Here is a 26,157-nt window from a genome sequence, read left to right on the forward strand (position 1 = left end):
CTGACATCGACCGCGGATGAGCGCTCTCGGTTGAAAGCAAGAGAGAAAATGGCTTGGGGTTCAATGCATAAATAACACCTCACTCACCCTTTGACTTCAGGCTATCCGACATTTTGTGACTTGCATTTTTTGCTCTATCCTAGATTTAGGAAGCGCCTGTCGAACTATGCTACCTATTCATTTGTAAACAACTGGCTTTTTAGGTCCCTTTCTACCCTTGTACGGTGGTGGGTGGGAGCGCGGTAGTGGCCAAGAGAGCTGATGGCAGGGGCGGGGCGGGGCAGGGCGTTGTACTAATTTAAGATGCAATCTCCATCCAAATAATAGATTGTTATTAACAATGATCCTCTCCGCGAAACCCTTAAAATTGCCCCCTGACTCCCCTAGCAGCAAAAGGAGAGCCCTTATTCGCTGAGCTGACGCCTCCTTGTCTCCCCCCGCCCCCCACTACTCCTGCTCTGGAAATTACAACTCCTCAGCGCGGCACGGGGAGGAGGAGGCGGCGGCGGCGGCGGCGGCGGCGGCGGCAGGAAGGCGGGGAGGGGATTCCCGAGCCAGCCGGGCGCTCGCCCTCCGCCCGCCGGCTGCAGCGTTGCGCGGCCAAGGTCAGAGGCTCCGCCGCCGCCGCCGCCGCCGCCGCAGCAGCAAACCAGATCAGCGGGTCAATCCTTGCCGCGGAGGGGAAAAGCCCCAGGGCGCATTTGGTTCGCACCAGCAGCCACCAGGGAGGGAGGCGAGAGAAGGTCTCCGAGCCTGCTGGGCCCCACCGAGACAGTCGCGGGCGCAGCGACCCGGCACGGCAGGTGGCCGCCTCTCAGTCTGCGCTCCAGGAGCTGGGGCGGCACTTTGAGCTCTGGGCGCTGTCCGTCGCCTCGTGGTGCTGAACCCAGCCCCACGGCCAAGGGGCCCGCTCACCCGCCTTCTCGCCTACTGATCGCTCCGATTGGGGCAGGACAGGGGCAAAAGGGAGCCCCTGGGCAGCTGCCCACTGGAGCCGAGGGGTTGAAACAGGACAGCTAGGAAACGGCAGCCTGGCCGCTGCTCCTGATGTGCATAGGAGACGCGCGCTGCAGCCGGCGGCGGCGCTAGTGCTGATTCATCACCTAGAGCTCCTCACAGGCCATCGCGAGGGCAGCGGACTGACTCTGGACTCTGGCCGCAGGTTGAAGCCGCTGGCGCAGGAGCCCCGCGGGCAGGAGGTGAGGACCCCTTCCCTTCTCTTGCCCCCAGTCGTCCTAGGGCGGTGGCGCCAGGACACAGAGAGGGGCGTGCCCCCAGGCTGTGAAGTGGTCATGCCTGTGTAATGCCCTCGCCTGCAGTCTCTCCAGTGTTGACCACGCTTGGTCCCCTCCTCCGCCTGTCTCTGGAGCTTGGGCCGTTCCATCTCCCACCCTGAGCACCTCGGTCTGTTCGCGCCGCCGCGATGGAGGAGGAGCTGAAGTGCCCCGTGTGCGGCTCCCTGTTTCGGGAGCCCATCATCTTGCCCTGTTCCCACAACGTCTGCCTTCCTTGCGCTCGTACCATCGCCGTGCAGACCCCGGACGGTGAGCCGCACCTGCCCCAGCCGCTCCTGCACTCCCGGGGCTCGGGGCTACCCGCCGGCGCCGCCGCGGCACCCCCTCTGGACCACGACGCGGCGGCTGGCCCGGCCTGCAGCGGCGGAGGCGGGAGCGCAGCTGGCGGCCTGGGCGGCGGTGCGGGCGGTGGCGGGGACCACGCGGACAAGCTGAGCTTGTACAGCGAGACAGACAGCGGTTATGGTTCCTACACGCCGAGCCTCAAGTCCCCCAACGGGGTTCGCGTGCTGCCCATGGTGCCCGCGCCGCCAGGCTCCTCGGCCGCCGCGGCCCGGGGTGCCGCCTGCTCTTCGCTGTCCTCGTCCTCTTCAAGCTCCATCACGTGCCCGCAGTGCCACCGCAGCGCTTCCCTGGACCACCGAGGCCTGCGCGGCTTCCAGCGCAACCGGCTGCTCGAAGCCATCGTGCAGCGGTACCAGCAGGGCCGCGGGGCCGCGCAGGGGGCGTCCGCAGCCTCTGCAGTGGCCATCTGCCAGTTGTGCGACCGCACCCCGCCGGAGCCGGCTGCCACGCTATGCGAGCAGTGCGACGTCCTCTACTGCGCTGCTTGCCAGCTCAAATGCCATCCATCCCGGGGACCTTTCGCTAAGCATCGCCTGGTGCAGCCGCCGCCGCCATCCGCGCCGGCGGAGGCAAACTCAGCATCCCCGGGTGCGGCCCAGGGCGCCCCCAGTGGAGGTGGCGGCTGCAAGAGTCCGGGGGGCGCGGGGGCTGGAGCGGCGGGGGGCAGCGCCGCCCGCAAGTTCCCTACGTGCCCCGAACACGAAATGGAGAACTACAGCATGTACTGCGTGAGCTGCAGAACCCCGGTGTGCTATCTGTGCCTGGAGGAGGGCCGTCATGGCAAGCACGAGGTGAAGCCGCTGGGAGCCATGTGGAAACAGCACAAGGTGAGTGCAGGGCGCGCTAGCGTGGGATCACGGGTGCAAAGAGGGTGGGAGGAGAAAGGCTCCTGGTCTCTTCCCTGGAGAGTTGGCAGAGGCAGGGATTACTTTGTTCACTCCCTCATTCCCTCATCAGTCATTTGACAAACACTTAAATGAATCCAAGTACTCTGAATTGGGTGTCGGAATGGGAAAGAGGACTTATTCGGTGCCCTTCCCCTGAGACTGTATGATTCTACACAAAGGGCACCCATAATGCAGAAACAGGGTTTTTTTTCATTCCCAAAGTTGACTAATAAATTACCCTGACGGCCTCTTCGGTTTTATGGCATCCAGGGCCCTCTTCCTCCATGGAAAAAGATTTTTTAAGTACAGATGTTCCCACCTGCTTGCAGGAAATTGCAAGGCAGGGAGGATTCTTTCCGAGCCCTCAGTGAAGGGACACACTATTTCCTACAGAGCAGAACTCCCCTCTGCTACCAGAACAGAAATTTGCCTACTGTTTCAAGGAGTCTCTAGCACTTTCTACCCCCAGAATGCCTCTCAGCCAAGAGGGAAGATATAATTGCTCCTGGGCTTTATTTGAGAATTTGGCGGTGCGCCCTCTTAAGAAAGGAGCATCATTTTCCCCCAGAGAATTTCTCTTCCTGGGACTCTGTCACTCATGCTGGTGGGAGTGTGGTGGCCCTGCAGAGCAAGCCACCCTTCCCTCTGCAAACCTTCTTCCCCTGCGACTGGCCTGGGGGTGCCACCTCCCAAGTGAAAATGGAACAGCCTCTAAGTGCCAGTTCACGGTTGCCAGTGTGTCTTCCTGTCTGACACTGGGCAAGAGAATCCTCAAAATCAGGTCATGCCCTTGTTCAGGCCCCCAGGCAAGAGTGGGTTCAACTCTTCTAATGAACATTGACCTTAATTTCCTATCCAAAGGCCAAGCCAAGCAGCTGGACTCAGGGGCACTGAAGGTCAGTGATTCTGGTCTGGCAGAGTTAGAGTCCCTGCTGGATGACCCCAACTACACCTGCACATTTGGACACTTACCATTCAATATCCTCTTTCCAGTAAATTCTCACTCCACAAAGAGGCAGAAGGTCTTAAGGTCCCAACAGAATTATGTATTCTGCTTGAGGAGGAAAGACACAGGAAATTAATCAATTTGCCATGGTTACCTTGTATCATCCAACTGGAAATGGACAGAAAAGGTAGCATACATGAGAGAAGGGACTAACTATTCCTATTATAGATTTATTATAGTCACAATAAGTAACTATTAACTATATAATTTCATCTGCTGCAATGAGTGTGCTATTATTGTAATTTAACATTTTCAAATCAGAAAATTAGAAAAGGAATGGTGAAAACTTTAGAAATCCCCCTTGGAGATGGAAATTTGCAGAAGAGACATCATGTCACAAATAAAACTTTTGCAAAGAGGGTGTGATCAGTTACCAAGACAAGAAGTATAGGTTCACATTCAGATGTCACAAACTGTTAAATTTTCACAGTCTTGAAGGCTAGAAATAATTCTAGGTATTGCCACCCAAATCTTTAGACTTAGTGAAGAGTGGAAACCAACATGAATTGAGATTTTTTTTTAATTAATCTTTTTAAAAATTTTTTTAAATTTATTTATTTTAAAAATATTTTTTAAAAATTTATTTATTTTGACAGGGAGAAAGAGGGTGTGAGTGGGGGAGGGGCAGAGAGAGAGAGAGAGAGATGGAGAGAGAGAGAGAATCCCAAGCAGGCTCTGCACTATCCTGACATGGGCTCAAACCCACAGACTGTGAGATCATGATCTGAATTGAAATCAAGAGTCGGATGCTTAACCGATCAAGCCACCCAGGCTCCCCCAGATGAATGTGCAGTCTTAAAAGAGATTAAGACTCTTGCCAGGAAAAGTGAGTTAGATCATGAGCTATGGTTTCCAGAACCTCTTGGTTCAACGTTTATTTATTTTTGGGACAGAGAGAGACAGAGCGTGAACGGGGGAGGGGCAGAGAGAGAGGGAGACACAGAATCGGAAACAGGCTCCAGGCTCCGAGCCATCAGCCCAGAGCCTGACGCGGGGCTCGAATTCACGGACCGCGAGATCGTGACCTGGCTGAAGTCGGACGCGTAACCGACTGCGCCACCCAGGCGCCCCAGAACCTCTTGGTTCTTGCAGAAAAAATCATTAGTCATTCTTCCCTTGATGTCCACAGCACTTTTATAATATTTCTAACCTCAACCAACAATGCACAGTTATGAGAAAATACGGAAAGCACACGTGAAATTTGCTCAACGGACTGGGAAAGTTATCTATGGAAAACACAACTATGCAGAATCTGGGGTCTCAGATTCACAGCTTCACAAATCCAGAAGGAATGGTGGGAGATACTTTTGTGAAACCCCATTTCCAAGAATGAATAGAAGGTCTCCTGTTCTCTTTCAGTAGGGACTGGTTTTCTAAAGAAAGGAAAATTATTGAGTGCTTATGATGAGCAGCTCACTGAAGGGCATGGGATCAAAGGAAAAGATAAATGAGGAAGCACAGGTGGAACCTTTGGTCTTGCTTTGTGGTCAGGCATGTAGACTTCCACTGTGAGAGTGGCTTTTTTTTTTTAAGTTTATTTATTTGTTTGGTGGCGGGGGGGGGGGATGCAGAGAGAGAGGGAGAGAGAGAGAGACTCTCAGCAGGCTCCACACTGTCAACACAGAGCCCATCGCAGGGCTGGATCCCACATCCGTCCTCAAGATCACGAACTGAGCTGATATCAAGAGTTGGGCGCTCAACCGACTGAGCCCCCAGGTGCCCTGGTAGCTACCTTTGAAAGAGAAACTGGAACACTCAATTTCACAGTCCCACTGGGGCAGTTTAAGTTCTTCAGTAAAACTTAAAGTCTCTGTTGTTATCATCCAAAAATCCCAGCCGCCATGACAAAGGCTTGCTGCCCTACCAGAACTGGACTTGGGACGGAAACATTTCCCTAACACTCCTGTGACTGCAGAAACCTTCATTTAAGCCCTGCTCTGATTCCTCCCAAGCATGACCAGAGCTTGCCATCTAATTAGTGACTCTTTAGCAAAGAGAAATGTAAGTGACACTGAAATCTATTTTAAAACGAGATTATCACCTTTTGAAAACAGTGTAAAAACTTTAGGTGTTGGCTCAACACATTTTTATGTATTGAAGTATACTTGACATACAATATTCTATTAGCTTCACACGTACAAGTTAGTGATTGGGCATTTATATACATTGTGAAAACTGACCACCATAATAGGTCTAATCTCCACCTGTCCCCGTAGAAACTTAATATAATGTTATTGACTGTATTCCCCATGCTGTACATTGCATCCCCATGACTTGGTTTTTGTATAACTGAAAGTTTGTGTGTCTTGATCTTCTTCACCCATTCACACCACCCCCCTTTTGAGCCCCTTTCCCTCTGGCCACCACCACTCTATTCTCTGTATCTATCGGTGTGGGTGTTGTTTTATCTATTTGTCTTTTTTTTTTTTTTAGATTCCACTTATAAGTGAAATCATGTGGTATTTCTCTTTCTCTGACTTATTTCACTTAGCACAATAACCTCAAGGTCCATCCATGTTGTCACAGGTGGCAAGATATTGTTCTTTTTTGTGGCTCAGTAATGAGAGAGAGAGAGAGAGAGACCGCCTCTTCTTTATCCATTCATCTATTGATGAATGTTTAGGTTGTTTCCATATCTTGGCTATTGTAGCACTTTTTAGATGATTCTTCCAGAAAAGTATTCATCCTTTGAAAGACACGTTGATGTAAAGAAACAATGTGTGGGGAAAGATAGGACAAAGGAAGGGAAGCTTTCTAGGAGAGCTTTTGTCTTTCTGCGTATTGAATATGGAATTCTAATTTTCCTGAAGCCAGGGGAAAAGGATTGTTGAAAGCTGTGTCTCTTCCCTAGACAGACACGTCATGGACTATCAACAAGTCCATCTGTAACTCCTACTGGGTGCCAGTGGTCAACGCTAAATTATTATCGGTAGAAGTTGATTCCTGAACTGAGGTACAAAATGCTAGATGAACCCTTCTTTAGAAGTCTTTGAAGATCCCCAAGAAAATAAGAGAGTATTAAAACAAAATCTCGTTGAGACCCCAGGATTACTGTTCCTAATGAGTCAGCACTGCACAAGAGCAAAGGAAGGGATGACGAGGCCTAGAAATCTCAGGGAAAACAAGACTTCAGGTTACTCTCATGTCTTGAGGTTCTGCCAGAGGGCACTTGACTTCTCAGCACCCTGTTCCTACCTGATTTTATTTTTATAAAAGGGATAAGGAAAGGCTTTTAGCCTTTAAAGCCCGAGTGTAAAGGCTTCCTCCATTAAAAGAAATAACACATAAATAACAAAGGCAGAACATGTCATTGTAGCTGAACTATGATCATTAGTACACTTATTTGAATATCGGCAGAATTTTATAACACAGTGATCAATGCTCATTGTTAAGACTTAGAATTACAAATCTAGAATTGTAAGAAAAGAAATAGCCCTAAATCCCAATTTGGAGAGAAAAAAAAATTTCTAATGTTTTAGGTTTTCCTTGTAGAATTCTATCATACATTTATTTTGTGTCCTTTTTTCATTAATCATACAATATAAATATCTTTTCTGTCAATTAATGTACATCGTTTTTGATACAGCACGCCATTGCTGCATAAAGATTTAGTATTTTACTTCAGCCACACCTTAGTGCTGGACTTTAGGTTGTTTTCAGTCTATGCCTATACTCTTAATTATTTAAATCTATGCCTATACTCTTAATTATTTCCTTACGTTACATTTCTAAACATGGAGTTACTATGTGAAAACATACCTGGCTTTAAGATATTTGATTAATGTGGGGCGCCTGGGTGGCTCAGTCCGTTGAGTGTCCGACTTCAGCTCAGGTCATGATTGCACAGCCTGTGAGTTGAAGCCCCACATCAGGCTCTGTGCTGACAGCTCAGAGCCTGGAGCCTGTTTCGGATTCTGTGTCTCCCTCTCTCTCTGCCCCTCCCCCACTCATGCTCTGTCTCTCTCAAAAATAAATAAACATTAAAAAAATGTTTTTAAAGAAATCCTATATATAAAAAAGATATTTGATTAATGTTACCAATTACCTTTCATAAAGGTTATACTTATTTTATCCCAAGAGAAAAATTATGTAAATAATAAAAAAGTCATGTAGAGAGGGACCATGGTGGGGCAGGAAAAAGGTGGATTGTTTTGTGTCTAGTAATTACTACTTGCTATTTTCATCACATTATTGATAGAATTATTTTTAAAAAGAAGATTACAAATACAGTAAAATCTTGGATTGCGAGTAACTTGTTCTGCGAGTGTTCCGCAAGATGAGCAAACATTTTTAATGAATTTTAACTTGATAAGAGAGCAACATCTTGCAATACGAGTTGTACGTGATGCTGAATGTCACATGATCACAACTGAGCCAATGGCTCTTGAAATTCAATTGATATATGAGTGCTTTGGATTATAAGCAGATTTCCGGAACAAATTATGCTTGCAAACCAAGGTTTTACCATATGTAGAATTTTAAAAATTTTTTTAAGGTTTATTCATTTTTCGGAGACAGAGCGTGAGCGGGGGAGGGGCAGAGAGAGAGGGAGACACAGAATCCGAAACAGGCTCCAGGCTCTGAGCTGTCAGCACAGAGCCCGACGTGGAGCCGAACTCACAGACGGAGAGATCATGACCTGAGCTGAAGTCGGACACTCAACAGACTGAGCCACCCAGGCGCCCCCATATGTAGAATTTTAGATCCCTAACTACTAGTTGGGGATCTGCCTTCTCTCAAAACTTGGTTTGATCTGCATGGCTATTGTCCAAATAGCCCTCTTGATCTTGAAGGCCTATGAAAAGACCAGGACTTGAGGGCCCACCTACAGCACTTTTGGGTGGGGTTGGGTGGGGAAAAAGAGTTCAGTAGAGAGAAGTGCTTGGCAAAATCCTTTGGGGAGGTCTGAGTTCTATTACTCTATAGCTGATTGCTGCACAAGAGCTGAGCTGCCTGTTCTAAGCCAACTGCTACTGAGTGAAAATGCATCAGTGTCATCAGAGCATGTGGCACGGAAACATGTGCAATCTGAGAGAAAGTCTGGATTAAAAAAAAAAAAAAGGAGCATGCGCAAGCAGGGGAGGGGCAGAGAGAGAGAGGAGACACAGAATCTGAAGCAAGCTCCAGGTTCCCAGCTGTCAGCACAGAGCCCCTCCCGGGGCTCGAACTCACGAACCATGAGCCAAAGTCAGACACTTAACCAAGTGAGGCACCCAGGCACCCCAGAAAGTCTGGATCTTTGAGAAGCTGAATCTTTCACCAACTCTAAAGTTCTGAGATATGTACTGTAGGCTGGCTTCTGTTCCATGTGCCCCAGGCCGGCTAAGAACCAATGGCTAATCTGTTTAGACTTCTGGAAACATGAGTTCACTCTGATAACTAGAGACCACCACGTCCTCTCAAACCACCCTCCATGTTCACATCACCACTGTCTTCAAAGACACCTGGGCTATAGTCCTGCTCTTTTCTTGGATTTAATCCCAAGCAGGTTGGTGATTTCAGAACAATTACTCGAAAGAACCCTTATGTTAACAACCTTTGAAATATATGCTTTCCTCATCACTCCACACATTTGGAAAACAGAAGTGGGTTTCAGAGAAGAAGGCAAAAATCCATAAGCTTGAACTGCTTTCCTTGAAGGCTGTTTGTAGAGATAGGAGTACTTAGAATTTAGGAAGACCTTAAAGAATGTGAAAGGACATTGCTAGTGATAAATAGATTTCATACTGTGTGCTATGGTAGTCATTCCATGGCTGAGGTGTTGTATTTTTAGCCTGCACTGGGAAGTATGGATGGATATTTATGGTGGGTGGATATTCATGGTGATGGGACTTTAGCTGTGGATGTCAACAACGTGGAATATTCCAGAGGGGAGCTTATCGCTTCCTCTCTGAGGCAGACTAGGGAGAGGGTTGACAAACTGTAGTCCACCGTCTGTTTTTGTGAATAAACTTTTACTGGAACTGAGCCATGCTTGTTGGTTTACATATTGCCCATGGCTGCATTTGGCTACAGTTGCTGTTGGGGAGAGTTGAGTGGCTCCAACAGAGACCTGTGGCTTGCAGAGCCGAAACTATTTACCATCTGGTCCTTTGTGGAAAAAAGCGTGCTGACCTCTAGACAAGGACCTGCGACCACAGTGTGGTCTGCTGAGCAGCAAGCAGCAATGGCAATACCTAGGAGCTTGTTGGAAATGCCACAGTCTTAATGACTCCAGATTTGAATGTTAACAACATCCTGTGTTGATTTGTGTGTACTTCAAAGTTTGAAAAACCCTGATGGGAATGCTTTCTGGGCTTCAGGGCACTGGGCCCATCATTCTAACTGTGCAAGTCGTTTGAGAAGTGGGGTGCCCCCTCAAGCCTAAAGCTGATACTCAGTAAGTGGACTCTAGGGAGTCTAAGCAGATTGAACCAGAGAGCCTTACTTAATTACTCTGGCACCAAACAGAATCTTTAGGTTCAGCAAATTCTGGGTGCTGGGAGACATTTCAGTGTTCGAAGAACACCTGGCCCGGAGGGGCAGGAATCTCTGAGGAGTGGAGGCGTGTGCAAAGCTGAGCCTTCCTGGGCTCAAGTGTAGGTATCACAGGAGAAGGGAACGCTGGACAAATGCTCTTTGCTGCTTCCCTGGGATTGAACAGAAATGGATTTACTGTGTATCTCTGGATTTCCTTTGGGTTGGTGACTTAGTTGTTCTGTAAAGAAGCAAAGAGAGTCTTTATCCACTCTTTAGCCAGGTTTGAAGGGCCTGCCCAGGGAATGGTGGAGTTTGGAAGTATCAAAACCATGGAACCTAAGGGGCAAGGGAAAATCCAGGCAGAGATGTGGGGAGGGGTATGAATTCACCCTTCCCTGCTTGCAATTTCCTCTTGCAAAGCAAGAGCTGTGCAGGATTTTAAGTTTTTCATTCCTAGAATAGACTGTTTCCGGCAGATGTGGTGAATTCCAGCCTCCTCATTTTGCAGATGAGGAACTTGAGGCCCAGGGGCTTGCTATTGTTGCACAGCAAGTTGTGAAATGATTTCATAAAAAGATGATCCTTTCAATCTCTTCATTGTACCTTTTGATTAACTACAAAAATGTAACAGAATGCTGTGTATGTATCTGAACAAAAACATGTGTATGGCATCACTGAGAGAGTAATTGTGAATGGAAGAAATATTCTAAAAAGTAGGGACAGAGATTGGGCATGGCCTCTCTTTCATTCAACTGCAATGGGGCAGCATTAAATAAAATGGAAATAAAAGGATGTGGAGGAGACAAAGCATCCAGTTTAGAATAAATAGGATGAAAGAATTTGAGGGCTGGAGGGAATGTAACAGATCACCTAACACCGCCTCTTTATTTTCCAGGTGGCTATAGAGGGGTTAAGTGGTTTGGAGGCGAGAGTGGGGAATGGTCCAGAAGGGACAGGAACGGTGAGGTGGGGCTAGTGAGCTCAAGAGTGTAGAAGAGGTCTAAGTGACAGAGATAGCAGAATGGAACACTGGCACCGGCCAGAAGATGGGGCCTTGGTCACATGTCATTTGAAAAATCTTTTCGGACAGGACATTGTTTTTGTTTGTTTGTTTGTTTGTTTTTAAGATAGATAGATAGATAGATTATTTTTTAGAGAGTGAGTGCAAGTGGGGGAGGGTCAGAGGGAGGGAAAGAGAGAGAGAGAGAGAGAGTGAGTGAGAGAGAGAAAGAGAGAATTTTAAGCAGGCTTCATGCTCAGTGCAGAGCCCAACTTGGGGCTTGATCCCACAATGCTGGGATCATGACCTGAGCTGAAATCAAGAGTCCGATGTTCGATCAACTGAGCCACCCAGGCACCCCAGACAATACATAGTTGTTGGTTTTTTTTATGTTTGTTGTTTGTTTGTTTATTTATTTATTTATTTATTTATTTATTTGGAGAGAGAGAATGAGAGAGGCAGAGAATCCCAAGAAGGCTCTGTGCTGTCAGCACAGAGCCCAACAGGGGACTCCATCCCATGAACAGTAAAATCATGACCTGACCTGAAACAAAGAGTCAGATGCTTAACTTACTGAGCCACCCAGGCACCCACAGACAGTACATAGTTTTTAAAAATGAGGTCAAGGCTGTGTTAAGAAATGTAAGCAAATGTTGTCCAATCTCTTAATTCTTATTAATTGTTGGATTCTGGGTGGTACTAATAAAGGCTGGAAACCAATAAAATATCAGAAATTATCTGATGTCCACTAAGATGGAAGTAAAATAATGTGATAAAAAAAAAAAAAACTTGGTGGACTTCTTTGGGGGAAAGATGGAAAAAGCAAGACTTGAAAACCGGATGAGATGTGGCCAGCCCTGCCCAGTTCTGAAAGTAGCATATTTCATAGGGAAAACAAGAACTAAGAACCAGAGGTGGAAGGTGCCCCGTGTGTTTGTAGGACAGAAATGGGCCCCTGTGTTTGGAGTATAAGAAAGATGAATAAGTGGCAGAAGCAGAAAGATAGGCAGGGTCTGGAGGACACAGGACCTGGCAGGCCACAGGAAACAGGTTGGATTTTATGGTAAATGAATGCAGTGGGAGATTGCCAGAGACCTTCAAGCTTAGAAGTGATTTTTTTTTAAAATATCATTTTTGACTGCTGTTTGCAAAATGCATAGTAGGGGGACAAGAATAGAGGCAGGAAGACAAATTGGAGGTGATTGCAGTAGTCTGGGCTACTTTAATTGGGAGAGAGGCAGCAGTGATGGAGAGAAGTTTATATATTCATGTCCCGCTTGGAATTCTCTGAGCTTCTTGGATTTGTGGTCTGATGTCTTTTATTATTTTGGGAAAATTCTCTTATATTGTCTCTTTAGATAATTTTTTTGCTCTGCTCTCTCTCTCTTGTCCTTTTTTTAAAAATTCTTTTTACCATTTATTCATTTTTGAGAGACAAACAGAGTACAAGCAGGGGAGGGGCAGAGAGAGAAGGAGAACACAGAATCCAAAGCAGGTTCTAAGCTCCGAGCTGTCAGCACAGAGCCTGACATGGTGCTTGAACTCATGAGCTGTGAGATCATGACCTGAGCCAAAGTCAAATACCCATCTGACTGAGCCACCCAGGAGCCCCTCTCTTGTCCTTTTGGAGTTCCAATAACATATATGTTAGATTGTTTGATATCATCCTACAGTTCTTGGATGCTCTGTTCTTTTTTCTTTAATCATTTTTCTTGTCTCTCTGTGTTATGGCTTCAATAATTTCTATTGACTATTCTTCAAACTCGCTGATTCTTTCCTAGACCGTGTCCTGTCAACTGATTAGCTTATTTCCAGATTTCCTCTGCATTTTCTTAGTTGTCTTGTCCCTTCTCCAGCAGTAGGAAGCTTCAAATAGTCTGGACCCATGACTGTTTTCTGCATATCCCCCAGAAACATAGGGTTTTTCTCTTTCCCTTTCTCCAGCCATAAGAGGTCTTCACCTTATTCAGAGCAATGAGGTAGAAGGACAGGAGTTGCTGTCTGTCCTCAGTGGCTTAGGATTTTGTTCTGGATGGAAGAAGGATCCCAGTGGAGCTTTGTACTTCCCTGTAGTGATTGTCACATTCCTCCTTCAACGCAACTTCTGGGGTGCAGAAGTTTCCCTTTTTTAATCTAATGATCACTTTAGATTATGTAACTAATCAGGTTCCCTTTTCTCTTCAGCTGTCAAAATGTCTAGAGCCAAATATTTGATACATACATAATAGATTTAATTATGTTACGGATTCCAAGCTTTATTTCTGGCTCCATTTATGTCCTCACCCTTCTTTTTCTCTCGTTTAAGTGATGCACTATTGAATTCTATAGCCCCTTGCAAACTGCCTTAAATACCTTTTGAAATAGATTAATAAAGAAGCAAACAGTGGCCTACTTGAATCAAACCAAAAAGAATAAGAAACCTCATTAAGATAGTACCCTACTTCTGAGCAGTGCTCGGTCACTGCTAAAGAAATGCTGCTTGAAAACAATCAGTTCAGGGAACAGGGATCTTCCCAGTCACTGGGACATGTGGCTTCTCCCTTTCAGTCCTATGTAATAAAGAGACTCCAAAACAACTGCCTGCTCTAGACAATAGATCATTCACCCTATTTCACATTCTTCATGGGAACAACACCATATACCATTGGCTTGTTTGGAGGGTGTGATTGCTACCTCTCAAATTGGCTTCCTTTCCAAGTATTTGCAGCTTATCACTGATGAATGTGTGTCCTCCTTACAGTCCAATCTAGCAGGGGCCACACCTGTAGCTTTTAGTGAATACGAAGATGCACAAAGGGGCAAGCCAGGGCACATTAAAGTCAAGAAGATCCTGCTGGGAGTAGCAGTGTCAGGAACTGTGAGACGTTTGAAATTTTAGCCTATGTACAAGCTCTCGAATCCAGTTACTACAATTTCATGCATGAAGGCAGAAGACATGAGACTTGAGGCAGAGATGAAGAATAATTTATCACTCCCAGCAATAGCAGTAGTCAGAGTATCAATCAGTATATCTGTGCCATTCCCTGAGCCTCCATTCACCCTGGGTTGTATGCAGAGGGACAGATCCACCTGCACACATAGTAGGTTGCATCACAAGACAGGAAGCGTGAACTTAGAGAGCCCAAATATTTTATAAAGGGCAGTTATCATGGGGCACTTTGCTCCAGAGAGAAACAGCTGTCTAGTTTCCAAGATTGTTGTCTCTACAAACGTTCTTGGAAAGACTGTCCAGAAAAAGAGAGTAATCAGTACTTCATGGTCAGACTTGCAGAAATGTGTGAGACCCACAGAAAAGTGTATTCCAACAGGATTAAAAAAAAATTTAAATAGTTCCTCGAGCGATTTCCACCTCATGTGCTTCATGGGAAGTTACACAGGCCCCTCTGGTGCCCAAAGCTTCTTTTCAGTTCAGGTACACAGGCCTCAGGGCCACCTGGGTAAAGCAGGAAGGATTCATGCTGTTATCTGTCACATTTCTTGCTCCTTTAGGGTTTGCCAGGTGTCATGATGGTGATGGTGATGGAATCTGTGTAATGGAGCCCAAGTAATGTTATGAGTTAACATTGCACAGTTAAGGTAGCTTTCGTTCCTGAGTCTATTCATGTTTCCTCTAGCATATGAATGACAACAAACATCATTTCATGGCTCTGTATTATCTAATCAAAACATTCCATTGGATAAGCATTTGTTGGGCACCTACTGTAATTCACAGGCTGTGCTGGGGACTGGGGATACACATAAAACAGGCCACAGGAGAGCTCAGCGCCAACTGGAGAAGAAGGATCATTTGATAATGTTGTTCTATGTACAACCTTATGTGCATAGAATTAATATTAAACAGTAGAACAGATGGGGTGCCTGGGTGGCTCAGTGGGTTAAGCATCCAGCTCTTGATTTCAGCTCAGGTCATGCATGACCCCACGGTTGGTGAGATCTAGCCCCACATCGGGCTCTGCACTGACAGTGAGGAGCCTCCTTGGGATTCTCGGTCTCCCTCTCTCTGCCCCTCCCTCACCTGTGCTCTCTCGTGCTCTAAGTAAATAAATAATTTTTTTTTAAGTGGAACAAGTGCCATATTTTAAATGTGAATAAGCCAGTGAGGGAACAGAGAGGAAAAGGCAGTTAATTCTGCCTAGAGTTTCAAATGGGGAGGGGGAAAAGAGTAGTAAGGGGGAGACTGAAGACAAGATCTTTGAGCTAATGTTATGAATGATGCGTGTGAGTTTTATCAGTCAAGAAAGAAAGAAGGAACTTACACGTACAGCAATGTGTGAGGTGTTAAGAAGAATGTTTTATGGTAGAGTAAGCCAGGGCTTAACATATATCCACTTGAAGCAAAGAGACATTGAGAAATATGACGCCATTCCTGATTTAAAAAAAACAAACAAACAAGGGATCCTCAGTTACCCATTTTTTTACCACCTGAGACTTACTGAAAACATATTGGATCTGGAGTGGTAAAAGAATAATGAGGGTAATTGGATTCCAGCAGCTGCATTTAAGGGGACATCTAGCTTGAGAGGCTAAGAAAGGTTAAACATTAGCTTTATTTCAATTTCAATGGAGAACAGGAACAGCTTGGGCATAATCCTTTAGAAGATTCTTGTAATGTTTCATCATTTCCCCAGGTGTTATATTTACCCTGTTTGCCAGTAAAACCTGGTAACAAAAATCTGTGAACATTTCAACTTGCTTTGCTCGGTTAATGGGTTAGGGGAGGGAAGAGAGGAAACAAAAGGAGAAGAAGAAGGAGAAAGAGAGGAAGGAGGAGGAGAAGGAAGAGAAGAAGGAGGAGAAGAAGAAGGAGAATAAGAAGGAGGAGAAGGAGAAAGAGAAGAAGAAGAAGAAGAAGAAGAAAGAAGAAGAAAAGAAGGAGGAGGAGAAGGAGAAGAAGGAGAAGGAAAAGAAGAAGGAAGAGGAGGAAGAGAAGAAGAAGTGAGAGAGCTGGATGAGAAAAGAGATTCACAGGACAAAGGAGACGATAAAAGGGACTGGACCCAAGGGCTGATTAATAGGGTGATTTTGGATTGGTCATTAGATAGACAGGAAGGCTCATCTCTCCACTGAGGCACAAAAGATAAAGAACAACTCCAGAGCACGAGTAACTTGTACTGAAAGTGCATGGAACCAACCTAAGAATGAACGGGCTCAGAGTAGGGAGTCATACCAGCAGAGACGTCAGGGAGGGCTGTGAGAAAAGGGGGAGGTGCAGTTGAGTTTCAGAGAACTGGAAGAATTTGGAGGGGTGAAAAGGAAGGAGGTGTCCCAACAAAAAGGCAAATGGTATTTTCCGTAATTTGACCATGGAAAGAAAACTCTCAATTCTCATCAAACGTGATTCTCACAAAAACAATTCTATTATGGTTACCAGCGACGACAGTTGGCCTGATCCTAACGAAGCAGTTTGGGTTACTGGGCCATGAAAAGGTCCCCTCGCCTTTACTCAGCAAATGTTTTTTTGTGCATTGGCAAAGTCAGGATTCTGGTCCCGTGGGGTCTGTGGGCCCGACATCCTATCCCAGGCTTGTTTGGTACCACCCACACATGATCTGAATTACTGTCTGCTCTCTGGCCGGTCTTCATGGTCATGGCTGTGCCCAATTTTACTTTTCTGCCAATAGGGTCCTCTCAGAGTCTTTATTACTCCGAGAAGTAGTTTATTACAGAGACGAGACTTTATTATAACAGGTAATACTCATTGTAATACTCCAGAGAGCTTTAAAAATAAAATCCCATCTTGATTAGACTTTCCTTATTTATACATATCGATGGGGTCTTGCAGCTAACAGAGACTTACCAGGTGTCTGTCCTTATTTAACCAACTTTATACATCACATGCATAAATAACGCTGTACTTTGAACATCTTGACAGCAAGAACTGTCTTATTTATCTTTGTATTCACAGTACCCAGCAGAGCGGCTGGCACCCAGTAGGCTATGAGAAACATTTATTTAATAAAGGAATAGTGACAATACCAAAATGTGTTTTAAGAGCAATGCCACAAATGACTATTCCAGTGGGATCTTTATGAATCCATGGTGAATCACGAAACAGAGTGTGATTCAGCCAACGGTACGGAAAATGAGGGGAGGAGGGATTTTGCATTTTTCTGGTCCCCCTATTGAAAAGAGCCATCCACACTTGCTGGCATGGCACTCCCGTCTCTCGTTATATATGGAAGTGGTACCAGAAACAGTGAGCTGATCTCATGGCATGACAGAAGCTAGCTGGAAATGTTGGTGGATTTTTCCTAGATGTTAGCATTGCTACATCGCTTTTGTCATTAAGTTTTAAAATTTTAATTCCAGTGTAATTAATATACAGTGTAATATTAGCTCCATCACTTGCCAGGGAATGACCTTGTACTAAATGAGATAATGCACTTTAAGAAACTAAGGCAGTGCACACGCCGTAGTAGGTGTTCAAAAAAGGAAAGCCACTATTATCATCATTGTTGTGGTATTATTGTCAGGGTCAAGTGTGGTGTGAAAGGGCACTGGGTCCATCTTCCAGCGTCGGTCCTCTGGCGGGACCACTTCACACCATCGCGTAAAATGGATGTCTAGAGAGATCTATCCCAGGATCGTCGGGACCGACCTTCTGGTCCTTCGCTGGCTGAAGTCATGGGAAGGATTTGAATTGAAATCAAAAGATCTAGGATCACTTTGGAGCTGTGTCTTTGGGTTAGTGTTTAATGGCTCTCCTGCCTCAGTTTCCCTCCACTTGAAAGGCTGGTGTGGGATGAAATGAGATGGAGTAAAGGTCCCTATCATACCTTTGAGGCAATCATTCCTTGCGGTCCTCGACTTCTTTCCTGAAGGTACGAGGAACTTGTCCTGCCTTCCCTTTAACTCAGTACTTGTATTTATGATGTGGAGACTGAGGACGTGTGATATGATCCCATGCAGTGAATACATATGAAAGAATACATGGTTAGATAGATAGGTAAAAGGAGTATACATCATGGCCCCTTGTTAGGGCCGCTGAAACAAATTGTCACAAAGGGTGACTTAAAACCACCACAATTTATTCTCTCCCAGTACTGGAGGTCAGAAGTCAGAGATCAAGGTGCCAGCAGGGCCACGCCCCCTCTGAAAGCTCTAGGGAAGGACGCAGCCCAGGTCTCTTTCCTACTTCGGTGTGTTTCCTCGGCTTGTGGCCATGAACTCCCAGTTTCACATGGCATTTTCCAGGTGTGTGTGTGTGTGTGTGTGTGTGTGTGTGTGTGTGTGTGTGTCTCAGTATCTAAACTCCCCTCCCTCGCTTTTTAAGTTTATTTATTTATTTTGAAGTGGGGGTCGGGGGGCACTGCAGAGAGAGAGAAGGAGAGAGAGAATCCCAAGCAGGCTCCACGCTGTCAGCAAAGAGCCCTATGTGGTGCTCGAACTCATGAAACGTTAAGATCATGACCTGAGCCAAAATCACAAGTTGGACGCTTAACCGACTGAGCCACCCAGACCTCCCCAAACTTCCCCTTTTTATAAAGACATCAGTCACATCCGATAAGGGGTCACCCTACTCCACTGTGACTTCTTTTTTTTTTTTTTTTTTACTTAACTAATTACATCTGCAATGACCCTCAGCCCAAATAAATCACATTCTGAGATACTGGAGATTAGGACCTCAATATAGGAAGTTTTGTGGGACACAGTTCAACCCATGGCACACAATAACATTCATAAACCAACCTGGATGGAGAAATGAAACAAAAAAAGAGCTGGCAATCAAGAGACAGAAGTTACAAATCCAAGCAGGTCAAACCAACTGTTTCCTAAAACCCTGTGACAATATTCAGCCACATTGACTGGCTTTGCTCCTGACGTTGCAGAGACCAGACTCACTAAGGGCCGTGGGGGTTTAGACTCCAATTGTGGGTCAGGGGCAATGAAGGTCCTGTGGTAGGGGAAGGACCGAGGGTGTTAGGTGGCAGTGCTGGACATCTGCAGGTGTCTGAAGACTCCGGGCAAAGAGTAGGAGAAGGGATGGAGGGGAAGGTGGCTTCACGGGAGCCTTTTCAGCCTTACCATTTTCCCATGAGTCCTCACGATAATCGCCAGAAGTAACTATATTGAAAATATTAACCATCCAGGATTACAGCAAAGAAATATCATCGCTTAACACTGTATGTTAGCTACTCTGGAATTACAATACAGAAATAAAAGCAGCAACAATACATATGTATTATTGCTGCATCAAGACGTTGTTCTCACATTTAAATCCTGCATTAGAAGGTATTTGGGGGAAAGAACATGGGGCTGTTAGTTTTCGTTCTAAAATTGCTTAGTGGTGGAGATTTCAAATGAGATCTTAGTCACGTTATTTTTTTTAAACAGAAATAGCTTTATTGTTTTTTCTGATTGAAAAAGAAGAATAACACTCATTGTTTAAAAAATCCAGAAAATACAAAGATGCGAAGAAAAATGTGAAAAATCACCTGTACCTTTACAACTTACAATGTGTGACACACACACACACATATATAATTACCTTAATAGTGGCTAGATAGATACACACACACACACACACACACACACACACACACACACACACGGTATATACCATGTATACACACACACTACTTACTTATATATATAATTTTTTTAATATTTTTTAATGTTTATTTATTTTTGAGACGGAGACAGAGCACGAGTGGGGGAGGGGCAGAGAGAGAGGGAGACACAGAATCTAAAACAGGCTCCGGGCTCTGAGCCGTCAGCACAGAGCCCATGCGGGGCTGGAATCGACGAACCGTGAGATCATGACCTGAGCCAAAGTCAGACGCTTAACCGACTGAGCCACCCAGGCACCCCTATATATATAATTTTTTAATGAGATTTTTTATATGTGTTTTTTGGTGTTATGTTCTTCTTTCTACTGAACAATCTGTCATGGAGATTGTTCTATGTCAAAATAGAAATATATTTGCCATTTTAATGGATGCTGAGTATTCAGTTACCTGAATAAAGCACCATTTATCTAATCATTATTCCTGAAAATTTAGATTGTGTATAAATTTTACCACAAATTTTACAAATGTAGTGGCCATTCATATATATCTTTGCATGTTATTTTTTAGCCTGTTACTTCCTTTAAAATAAAGTCATATACAAATAGTGAAACACATTAGGGATGTATTTCTTATTTCTCCCTGAATATATAAAGCCACAATCTTGTCTTTAAGAAGCAATTGTCAGCACTTGTATTTAAGAAGCAATTCTTCCCACCGTCTCTGTCTTCCTTTCCTGTCCCCCTCACTCGAATACTTGCCTTGCCCTAAGCTGTTCTGACTCCTGTCAGATCCATTGCATTGAAGTCAACAGCATGGAAGGTAGAGGATGGAGGAAGAAGGCAATCGTAGAAGGAGGGGTGGATGACCCAAGGGAAGGAAGAAAAAAAAAGGCACAGGGTGTGATATGTTTTTCAATTTTAATTGTCACAAGTCAGAAGTAGGTGCTGTAATCCACAACATATAGATTCTATAGAAGAGCGAAGACTTGCCCAAGAGCCCATGGCTAGTAAAGGGACTGACTCCAGACATCATGTTGCTACATTAAAAAGAATATTTTAAATGTTATTTATTTTTGAGGGGGGTGGCGATGCACAGAGAGAGTGAGACACAGAATCTGAAGCAGGCTCCAGGCTCTGAGCTGTCAGCACAGAGCCTGATTCGGGGCTGGAACTCATGAACCACAAGATCATGACCTGAGTTGAAGTCAGACACTAACAGACTGAGCCACCCAGGTGCCCCATCTATATATATATATATTTTTTAAGAACATCCCTTTTTTTAAAGTTTATTTATTTTGAGAGAGAGAGAAAGAGAGAGGGAGAAAGAGAGAGAATTAGCAGGGGAGGGGCAGAGTGGATCCAAAGCAGTCTCCATGGTGCCAGTGGAGAGCCTGATGTGCAACTCGAACTCCCAAACTAGGAGATCATGACCAGAGCCAAAGTCGGGATGCTTAACCAACCAAGTCATCCAGGCATCCCATGTTACTACATTTTATTATTTCTTCAAAGCACCTTCTGCCCTCCTTGTGGGATGGTTGTACTTCCTGCCCCATCCGTACAAGGAATGAGAGCAAGAAGTAGATGTTTGCTGTTGGAAGCGTCTGAGTTGTGTGTGGGAGTGTTTGTTACAATGGCTTAACTAGCTTCACACTGTCTGATACAACCACACTCTTTCCACTTCACTATCTTGCCTCTCCCTTCTGAGCCTTGCTCTGTTTCTTGGTCAAAATGTTTCTATCTTTTCGCGGTGCCTCGTTGCTCAGTCAGTTGAGTGTCTGACTCTGGATTTCGGTTCAGGTCATGATCCCAGGGTCATGGGATTGAGCCCCGCATCGGGCTCCTAACTGAGCGTGGATTCTCTCTCTGTCTCACCCTCTGCCCCTCCCCCACTGTCACACACACACTCACTCTCTCTCTCTTTCTAAAATAAAAAAATTCTATCTTTTCATTTGATTTCATAATAATGAGGAATCACTTTTTAAATCTAGCACTGTCCTCTACCAGAACCATGTTTAGATTTGTTTTCAGACCTGATTTTTTTTTTAATTTGGGCTTTTTCTCATGAACCCCTGAACGATAAAGGGGTAGATATTCCCTGTCACACATACGACTCCTGGAAGAGGGCATCCTGTCCGGAGGTGACTTTTTTATCACTTTGGTTTTCCTTGAACTTCTTTTCTCTGTCCTGAACCTTTTTCTGGATGGTTTCATTTTGCTTAAAATCCATGTATTCTACTAGGGTAGAAACATAAATCTAATACTTCCTGAGCAAGTTTAAAAGTGACAGTTTGAGGGGCTCCTGAGAGGCTCAGTCAGTTAAGCGTCCAACTCTTGGTTTCAGCTCAGGTCATGATATCACGGTTTGTGAGTTTAATCCCAACATCGGGCTCTGTGCTTATCAGCACAGAGCCTGCTTGGCATTCTCTCTCTCTCCTTTCTCTCTCTCTCTCTCTCTCTGTCCCTCCCCCACTCATGCTCTCTCTCTCAAAATAAATAAATAAATAAATAAACTTAAGAAAAAAAATTCAAAGCTAAAATAGAGCTCTAATCCTTGCTTCCAATCCGTGGTTCACGTTACAAAATTCCATGTCTTGTTGTCTAATAAAAAACATAATTCATTTTTTCAACAAATACTTTGTACCCTGGTAGTTCATACAGAGGTGGAGCAAACAGAATTTCCATCCTCTAGGACCACGCAGCTTAGCCGAAGAGAAAATAAACGCATGACAACAGTATAATATAATAAGGTGTAGGGTGACACGAGGGCCCAGAAAAGGGGCATCTCCATAGACTCCAGGAGAGTGAAGGAGGGACGGGACAGGACAACCTGGAGGAGGGACACTTGAGCCGATTTTCGAATGACAACTGCGTGCGTCGGCAAAGCGGAGGACACATCAGGCAGGTGAACAGCAAGGCAAGGGTGCAAAGGTGTGGCGCAGCCCGACAGGTTGTGCTAAGGTGGTTTGTGTCTGGAAGGTGGCCGCAGCCGCTGCCCTTGCCTGTTAACCGCGACAGGAACTGACAAGCCCGAGTCCCAGGGGGGACAGGCAATTTCCAATTATTCTGAGTCTGGTTCCTGCACATGGGCACCCTTGAGGGTCACTTGGCTCTAATGGACCCCCTTCTCGGAATAAGAAGCAACCGCGTGCCCATGGGTATATTTAATGATTAGAAGCTACTTCTTGGTGATATCAGCCAGGAGGCCTGCCTCTTCTTATTTTTGACCTCAGCATGAAGGTCAGGAAGGAAGTTTGGTTGGGGGCTCTGATATATCAATATTGGCAGCTTCAAGATCCCAGCGGACAGGCCGGACTGCCCCCCAACCCTTGCATGCCTGGGGGCAAGAGCTCATGGAGAACTCCTGAGCTGTCAGCATTTGGAGAGTCGGGAGTCTGAAGCTGAGTCGTGGGTAGGAAGGAAAAGAGGTCTCCCCGTCTCCCCATCTCCATAATGATCAGATTCATCGAATCATGAATGATAACACAGCTATCTGTGTTTGTTTGGCCTCCTTGCCACTAAATTAGTTAGAGTTCTGTGTTGCAAACAAAAGAATTCAATTCTGGGCAACTCGAATCGAAGAGGATTTATTGGAAATTTCATCCTTTTTTGCTGAGTGCTCGCTGAGTCAGGGGGAGCTTTGAGGGCCGAGATTGAAGGCATAGCAGTGGTGAGCACATGCACAGCATTGCATGGGAGATGCGCTCTGTTCTCAGCTCCTCGCACGTCTGAACGCACTTTATCACGCTAGAAGGTACCTACTGTCATTATCCCCCTTTCCGTGGTTGAGAAATATGGGGGCAGGGAGAGATGAAATGATTCACCCGAGGACACGGGAGTATGTGAGCCGGGATTCGAACCCAGCATTCCAGTTCCAAAGGCTTTTCCAAATGCTGAGAAGCAAGCCCAACAGGAATGGTCTAATAGCAGGAATCTGGTCAGGGAGCAATGGAAAAAAACGCTTATTTTTCCAGGTCTGTTTGTCCCTTTGCTGAGTTTTGAATTCTAAGGAGCTGGTATACTAAGGGCCTAGATCAGGGCATGCGTTTGCCCCTTGTAGGAGTGAAGGCGATGATGTCAGGGCTGATTCCAGTCCCACCAGACTGTCCCCCATGGGGGAAAAGGCGGTTTCTCAAAGCAGCATAAAGTACTATTATGAAGAACTGGATGGCCAACAGCAGGGAAACTATGGTCCTGGGCGCCTCGGTGGCTCAGTTGGTTAAGCATCTGACTTGATCTCCACTCAGGTCATGATCTCACAGTTCGTGGGCTCGAGCCCCACATCCAGCTCTGTGCTGACAGTGTGGAGCCTGCTTGGGATTCTCTCTCTCCCTCTCTCTCTCTGCCCCCTCCCACTCAAAATAAATAAATAAAGTTTAAAAAGAAAAGAAAAGTATGGCCCTGCAATTGCCTGGAGAAGCCCTCTCTGGGGTCTCATTATGCTCAGAACCACCATCAGTGGAATGCCCCTGAACCCAGGGCTTTCTGTGAACGCTCTCACTAATACCCTGCCACAGCCCTATGGGGGCATGTATCATTACCCCATTTCACAGTTAAGGACACAAAGGCTCAGAGAGGGTAAGAAACTTGGTCACATAAAATTAGGGTTTGCATTCAGACCCGGACTCCAAAGTCCATTTCTAGGAGTCACTGGGTGAACATGGGGCAGGGCATCTGAACTCGTGGCTGGCAGGTGGTAGAGGGTCAGCTTATCGGCTCTCAGGGCCTGAGTTAGTGTGAAGCTGAACTGGGACCTTGGAAGCACTTCAGTCATCGTCTCCCATCTACCAAAGCCTGAGTGGCTGACTTAGGGAAAATATCCATCTGCAGGAAATTCTGAGTCAAGCCAGCCAACATGTAGCTACACGGCATCCATTCCTGGCCACACTCCACCGTTGTCTGGATTGGCATAGCCTTTATCTGAAACCTCTCTGCAAGAAAGGAGCCTCCCTTCCCCCCAGACCTCCCTCCATTCCACCCATCTGCTTTGGAGGGATCTAAGGAAAGCAAAGGAAGGAAGTCAGAAAAGCGTCTGGCTCTATGTTTCTCATCTTAAATGGGGAAGAATCTAAAATTGCCCAAAGGAGTGGAGCTCAGGCACCCCCACCAGGGTAGGACCCCTGGAAGGGGCCATGAAGCTGGGATGAGCCAGACAGGGCAGGCCAGGAGGTAACGCTACCTCAGGAACGGGGCATCAGAGTCCCTAGAAATAGAACAAAGTACAGTCCACAGCTGCTCCCCTGGACCTCACCCAAGGGAACTAAGACTTATCCCTGCTTTTCTGTTGCCCCCAGAGTCCCTGGCACGAGATTCAGTCAATTCACTATTCACTAGCGAGCAATTCACAGACACTACTGAGTGCCTGTTCTGTGCAGGCACAGAACTTCTCACTCTGAAAGTCCCAAGCCAGTGAGTGACACCAGCAGGTAGGCAAGGAACTAGATCTCAAGACACACAGTGATAAGGACTGTCACTGGGGAAAGCAAAAGGCCAAGGTAGAACAGTGGAGAAGGGGTCCCACAAACTCATGGACTCTTGGAAGGCTTCATGGAAGAGGAGAACTGTGAGTGAGACTTGGGCAAGCAGAGTCCATTATTAGTGGAAGTGACAGCTGGGATAAGGGCTCACAGCTGTGGGGGAGAAGCCAGGGTTGTGGATCTGCTGGAACGTAGGTGCCTGGGTTTCAAGTTAGCCCAGGGAGGGAGAAGGTGCTAATCCTTCCAGCCATATAACGTGTCTTCCTCATCTATGGGAGGCCAACAGATGGTTAATGATTGAGTAAACCAATGAGTGGATGAAAATCTTGACGGCCTGGTGGAGAAGTTCTGACTTTGTTCTGCATGAGCTGCAGAAGAGAAAACCTTGAACCCCAAGGGTCAGAGGGAGAGATGTTGTGGCAGAGACAGGATTTTTTATAGAAGGAGGAATCCATTTCAAGGTAGGACAGAACAGATCAGGATCAACCCTTGGCTTTATGGTTTAAGCAGGACTTCTATGAATGTCCTGCTTAGACCCTTTTGCATTTTGCCAAGGCTGCCATAACAGAGTAGCACAAACTGGGGCACCTGGGTGGCTCAGTCAGTTGAGTATCCGACTTTGGCTCAGGTCATGATCTCATGGTCTGTGAGTTTGAGCCCCACATGGGGCTCTCCCCTGTCAGCACAGAGCCTGCTTCAGATCCTCTGTCTCCCTCTCTCCCTCTGCCCCTCCCCTGCTTGAGCTCTCTCTCACTCTCTCTCACTCTCTCTCTCTCTCTCTCAAAAAGTAAATAAACAGGGCACCTGGGTGGCTTAGTCGGTTAAGCGTCTGACTTCAGCTCATGTCATGATCTCACAGTTTGTGGGTTCGAGCCCCGCATCGGGCTCTGTGCTGACAGCTCAGAACCTGGAGCCTGCTTCGGATTCTGTGTCTCCCTCTCTCTCTGCCCCTCCCCTGCTCACACTCTGTCTTTCTCCATCTCTCAAAAATAAATAAATGTAAAAAAAAAATTTTTTTAAGTAAATAAACAACAACAACAAAAAACACCAAAGTACCACAAACTGAGTGACTTGGAATGCCATAAATTTATTCTCTCGCAATTCTGGAGGCCAGAAGTCTGAAATCAAGGCAACACAAGGCCACTTGGTTCAAAGGCTCTAGGGAAAGATTGGTTCCAGGCC

General features: G+C 45.9%; 1 protein-coding gene across 5 annotated transcripts in view; it reads left to right on the forward strand.

Annotated features, from left to right (window-relative positions):
• The first annotated feature begins 505 nt into the window (after window positions 1-505).
• The window catches only part of TRIM67 (tripartite motif containing 67), a 56,674-nt gene continuing 31,022 nt past the window's right edge, over window positions 506-26,157 (forward strand). For all 5 annotated transcript variants that reach the window (XR_008292034.1, XM_053207026.1, XM_027046928.2 and 2 more), the window contains exon 1: window positions 506-2,467. Coding sequence is in view for 4 of the 5 variants with exons in the window: in XM_053207026.1 (XP_053063001.1) it covers window positions 1,424-2,467 (1,044 nt within the window). In the remaining variant the exon portion in view is untranslated. The remainder of the gene's footprint in view (window positions 2,468-26,157) is intronic.

This window comes from Acinonyx jubatus, chromosome D2 (assembly GCF_027475565.1).
Source record: "Acinonyx jubatus isolate Ajub_Pintada_27869175 chromosome D2, VMU_Ajub_asm_v1.0, whole genome shotgun sequence".
NCBI lineage: Eukaryota > Metazoa > Chordata > Mammalia > Carnivora > Felidae > Acinonyx > Acinonyx jubatus.